This window comes from Malaya genurostris, chromosome 3 (genome assembly GCF_030247185.1).
Source record: "Malaya genurostris strain Urasoe2022 chromosome 3, Malgen_1.1, whole genome shotgun sequence".
NCBI classification, from domain to species: Eukaryota; Metazoa; Arthropoda; class Insecta; order Diptera; family Culicidae; genus Malaya; species Malaya genurostris.
The window spans coordinates 103,713,234-103,719,442 of NC_080572.1; the positions used below are offsets into that span (position 1 = coordinate 103,713,234).

The following is a 6,209-nucleotide window of genomic DNA, read 5'->3' on the forward strand; positions in this document are numbered from 1 at the left end:
TTGAACATTTAGGAGTTTCGTTGGTTTGTGCAAAAGCACATATTCTTTGTCTTCGGCTCGTCAGTGCTAATTTTGTGATTTAAATTGAACTACTATTACTATTACCACAGGACCAGGGACGGACGGAACGGAAGCACCAGGCTCGCGCATGTATTGGTATGACGGGGACTAGCTGTCGTTGAAATTCGTACTCGACAATCTCGCGTCGTCCCACAGGTGCACTGAGAGAGAGTGCAATGAGTGTGAAATATTGAAATGTTTGAATCTTCTGAGAGTATGGCCTTCATGTGCCTGTTTTGTGGTTGGGTTTCGCTCATTTCACTTTCTTTCAATGCACTTGTGGGACGAAGCGAGATTGTCGAGAACAAATTTCAACAACGGCTAGTCCACGTCATACCAATCCATGCACGAGCCTGGCGCTTCGTCAAAGCCGAAGAAAAACAAGTTCAATTGGGGACGGGTATAGCGGGATAGGTTAGTCGATGCCTTTCACGCAGCCTACCTGAACATTCGATTCCCAACCCTGAACATAGTCTTAGAAAGTTTTTCTGGCCCGAAGTGGCGAATGACCTTAAGGTTAAAGCCTCTGTCATTGAAACAAAAAAAATCCGTCGTAATTGGAATTAATCCGTTGCGATACTGTAAGTATCGAGACCAAAAGTATCGATACTAACAGTATCGCTCTGATGCTATATCGATACCAAAAATACCCGATTTTTGAAAAAAAGTATCGATACCTCAAAGTATCGACTCGGTATCGGACATCCCTAGTAGATGACATAAAACAATGTTTGAGGTGGTTCTGAATTCCAAGATGGCAACTTCCGGTTTATTGATATTCCTTGAAAAATTTACAATATGGGTATTTTTGGAACGGGTTCGATGAGTACATGTCAGAAACGATGACCCATATTCTGATGGTTTGTCACGAATATCAATGGACCGGAAGTCGCCATCTTGGAAATTGATGCGACCTAGAACATACTTTTCCTGCAAATACTAATAATACTATTTTATACATATCCAATAATATACATACGTAGCGAAAACTTTTTTTACGGTGAAAATTCCAAATAACGTAAACTATTTATTTTTACGTCATAATTCGATTTACGAAGTCCCGACCTGAACTATGTTGGCAGAGAACCAACGCGCCCTCAGTGTACTGGTACTGAGGACCATCTATGGCGGAGTGCAGATGGTAGACGGAACGTGGAGACGGCGTATGAATCACGAATTGCAACAGCTGCTAGGATAACCACCCATCGTACGGACAGCTAAAATCGAACGTCTACGATGGGCTGGGCATGTCATAAGGATGTCGGACGACATTCCAGTGAAAATGGTTCTTGAATCTAAGTACAAGAAGAAGAGGAGCGCAGCAAGCAAGGTGGATCGATCAAGTGGAGGATGATCTCAGAAGCGTCCGTGTCTTGAGTGGCTGGCGACGAGCAGCCATGAATCGTATTCTCCATGAAGACGTATTCTTGATACAGCAAAGGACACCTTAGGCCTATAGCTGTTAGGTAAGGTAAGTCCCGATTTTTACGTAAATGGAGGTTTGGGTGTACCAGTTCAAACCCGCCTGATGGTTTGTTTGTTAGAAGGGTGCGTCTTACTCATTTCAGACCTTCAGGGAGAAACACAAAGCTTCCCCCACGTAACTCAGGTAGGCAATCCACTCCATCGTCCAGTCATTCACTTGTAATATACCCTGATGCACTCCCTGCTTCTCCCCGTTGTCGATATAATTGAGCATAATACTATACAATATAATATGAATTAATATTGTTCGAACGTAATCGATGAACAACCCTCGCTACTACCTAGCATCTAAACTCACGTCACCTGTGAATACGATGCTTCGTCTGCCACACACATTCAAACCAATCAAACCGATCATATCATTGTACTCATGAACTTATAATAAAATCAGTCTATTGAATTCTATCTGTGAGACAGCACGTTCTTTTCTTGAGCTCTTCGGTCTGTACAATTGTATCCACGCGGTTTCAACGTGGTCGGTAAATTTGGTCGTTTGTTCCTCCAAAAAGCTGGTCCTTCGAACCGGATAACCATAATTTGACCAGCAACGCGAGTTTATTTGTCGATTTCACGTTGCTCTCGTACGACTAGTGGACATTTACGAGTTGATAGCGAATATCGTCTACAAGCACACACTCCAGTTTAGGCGCTACCGTAACAATTGCCTCCAGGTGCTCAAATTACCAGTTTAGCCTTCCGTGTGCCATATTGGATCAAATCTCTGCCGACCTTCCATTGCGTCCTGTGAATATCGAAGATTGGCCAATTCCACATTCCGTATATTTGGCTGATCCGCAATTTCATAATCCTGGAAGAATCAGCATTCTTTTGGGGCTTCAACCGTTTTTAGAGCTATTGGAACCTGGACAAATTGTTCTCGATCCAGCAGGTCGTCTGCCTATTCTTCAAAATACGAAGCTAGGATGGGTGGTATCAGGTCGTTATGAAACACCACCGCAAGCGTATTCTATCAGTTCTACTTGTTTAATCACCTTCGTTGATGATACACTTTCACAACAATTGCAAAGATTTTTTGAGATGGAGGAATACACGCATCCAAGTCCCCACTTCAGTGAAGAAGAAAGGATGTGTGAGGCACATTTCGAACAGAACACCATTCGCGACAACAATGGTCGATTCCAAGTTCGTCTCCCCTTCCGAAAAGATCCAAAATCACTAGGAAAATCTCGTGAAATCGCTACTAAACGGCTTGAGGAAATTGAGCGAAAGTTGGCCAAAAATCATCAGCTTAAGGGACAATATCACTCCTTTCTGCGTGAGTATCTCGAGGCAGGCCATATGTCTCTCGCCAAAACACCAGCACCGGTTGGATCAGTATACCTCCCACACCATTGCGTCTTGAAGGAGTCCAGCACTACAACCAAATGCCGTGTCGTTTTCGATACTTCGGCCAAAACGACTAGTTCAAAATCACTCAATGACGTGCTAATGAGTGGTCCTGTCCTACAAGATTCCCTCATCGACATTCTGCTACGGTTTCGTTTCCCAGTTATTGCACTTACTGGTGATATACAGCAGATGTACCGTATGGTGCAAGTTGCAACGGAGGATCGTGATTATCAACGAATCTTATGGCGATGGAGACCTGAAGATGACATCGATGAGTACACTCTAAACACCGTCACCTACGGAACAAAACCGGCGTCATACCTCGCGACAAAATGCGTTCAACAGTTGCTCAATCTCTTTGCTGTAAACTACCCGGATGCGGTCCAGAAGGCATTGAAGGGGACATACGTTGATGACGTTTTGATCGGTGCAGATTCTCCTGAAGAAGCTCAACAGTTACGACAACAGCTTTCGGAAATATTTGCATCTGGAGGTTTCCATCTGCGTAAATGGGTGTCTAATTGTAACAGGGCCCTTGAAGGTGTATCCGAAGCAGACCTCGAAATTAGGATCCCAATCGAATTAAATGGAAACGAAACCATCAAAGCCCTTGGAATTCACTGGCAGCCGTGCAGTGATGAGCTCCTGTTTTCCTATCAACCAGTTAAGATCCTTCAGCCCACTAAACGTATCATTTTGTCGCAAATCGCCAGCCTGTTCGACCCTCTGGGTTTGCTCGCTCCAATCATCGTCAAGGCGAAGTTGGTAATGCAACGTTTGTGGGAGCTGAAGGTGGACTGGGATGAAACTCCCCCTGGTGAGTTGATTGATGATTGGATAGTTTTAGCACAGAATCTGTTCGCTCTCAATTCATTTCAGATACCACGAAGAGTCGTCTACGCTCGAAGCCTTACACGACTCTACCTGCACGGCTACAGTGACGCTTCCGAGAAGGCAATGGGCACCTGCATATACATTCGATCCGTCGACGAAGATGGCAACCATTCATCGCATCTTCTTTGCGCAAAATCGAAAACAGCACCGATCGGGAAGGGTCGGTCGACCATACCTCGCTTGGAGTTAAATGCGGCGGTGATCTTGGCACGTCTAATCAGCAATGTTACTGCAGCTTTGGCAAAACAGTTTCACGAAATTCGAGCCTACAGTGATTCCCAGGTAGCATTGGCATGGATATCTGGCGGAGCGTCTAGATGGAAAACATATGTTGGAAATCGCGTAGCCGAAATCGCAACTCTCTTGCCGTCGATCAACTGGTATCACGTTGGCACCCACGACAACCCTGCAGATATAATATCGCGAGGTGCTCTTCCTGTTGATTTGAAAACGAATGCTCTTTGGTGGCATGGTCCAAATTGGCAGCATTCATCACCACATCGAGATCTAAACGATGCACAAAGGCAACAAGTAGACCGTGAACGAAAATCTGTGGCAGTCGATCTCATGGTCGCATATCAAAACCATTTTTTAGATGAGATGTTAATTCGTTACTACCCAAACAAACAAATGTTGCTACGTGTCACTGCTCGTCTTTTGAGATTCGGTTCCCGAGGACCTGAACGTCTAACATCTGATGAGTTGGATAAGGCTCTTTCAATATATGTATCGCACACCCAGAGATCTCACTTCTCGAATGACATCAACCGTTTGAAAGAAGGAAAATTTGTGTCTAGCGGAAGTTCTATTCGTTTACTCGATCCTTACTTGGATGCAGACGGGCTTCTCAGGGTGGGCGGCCGTATCCGTCAATCGAAGCTAAAATATGATACAAAACATCAGCTACTGCTACCTCGGCGTTCTATATTCACTTCTCTAATATTATATGACGCCCATATCAACAACTTTCATTGCGGACCGCAAACTTTGCTAGCAATTTCTCGTCAACGTTTTTGGATACCGTATGGGACAAGTGCGGCTCGTAAAATCTCTCGGCAATGCGTAACATGTGCTCGAATGAAACCTCTACCTTTACGTCAGCAAATGGGTCAGTTGCCATCATCTCGTTTGGATCCACAGCCTCCGTTCTCTGTAGTGAGAATAGATTATGCGGGTCCGGTGAATATCATAAGCCGTAAGGTACGTGGAGCGGCATCGAGCAAGGGATACATAGCCTTGTTCGTTTGTTTCGTTACAAAGGCGGTATGGTTGGAAGCAGTATCGGATCTCAGTACACCATCGTTTCAGGCGGCGTTTACCAGGTTCACCAGTCGCTACGGCATGCCAGCAAAGGTATATAGCGACAACGCTACAAATTTTCGTGGAGCAGCAAAGCAATTGAAGGACGTCGCAAATCTTTTCAATTCCAATGCACACCAATCGATCGTGGCAGATTTTCTTGCCAACAAGGGTGTCGAGTGGAATTTTATTCCGCCACGCTCTCCTCATCATGGAGGGCTCTGGGAAGCTGGTATCAAGGTCGCCAAGCAGCTGCTGTGTAAAATTTCAGGTAATTTCACATACACGTTCGAGGAATTGTCGACTCTTTTGGCTCAAGTTTCGGCATGCATGAACTCTCGTCCCATCACACCGATTTCCAACGATCCAACGGACCCGCAGCCATTGACCCCCGCGCATTTTCTGATTGGGAGACCGTTGACAACAGCACCGGAAATCAACCAACTCGAACGCCGTGTCAGCTCTATGTCGCGTTGGCAATTTGTTCAGCGTGTATCTCAGGAGTTTCGAGCAAGATGGCAGAAGGAATATGTACGATCGTTGCAGGTATTCACGAAGTGGCAAAAATCTGCATCTAACGTGAAGGTTGGTGACTTCGTACTTTTGGTTTGCGAAAACGATAAGCCGAAGCAGTGGCCGCTTGGACGGATAGTGGAAGTTCATCCAGGACCTGATGGATTGGTCCGAGTAGCATCTCATTGTACTCATGAACTTATAATAAAATCAGTCTATTGAATTCTATCTGTGAGACAGCACGTTCTTTTCTTGAGCTCTTCGGTCTGTACAATTGTATCCACGCGGTTTCAACGTGGTCGATAAATTTGGTCGTTTGTTCCTCCAAATATAATATAATACAATATAATATAATATAATATGATGTAATATAATATAATATAATATAATATAATATAATATAATATAATATAATATAATATAATATAATATAATATAATATAATATAATATAATATAATATAATATAATATAATATAATATAATATAATATAATATAATATAATATAATATAATATATGAAATAATATGCTATGATAAAATATATAACTGTTGATGTCGCAGTGTCGCATGCTCTTCTTCTTTCGCCGCAGTACTGTAGGAAATATA

The 6,209-nt window shown here is 43.6% G+C and overlaps 1 protein-coding gene across 1 annotated transcript; it reads left to right on the forward strand.

Moving 5' to 3' along the window:
- The first annotated feature begins 2,583 nt into the window (after positions 1 to 2,583).
- On the forward strand, positions 2,584 to 5,823 carry LOC131433914 (uncharacterized). The gene has a single exon (XM_058600528.1). It carries the CDS (start codon positions 2,584 to 2,586, stop codon positions 5,821 to 5,823), a length of 3,240 nt encoding a protein of 1,079 aa, XP_058456511.1.
- The last annotated feature ends 386 nt before the right edge of the window (positions 5,824 to 6,209 follow it).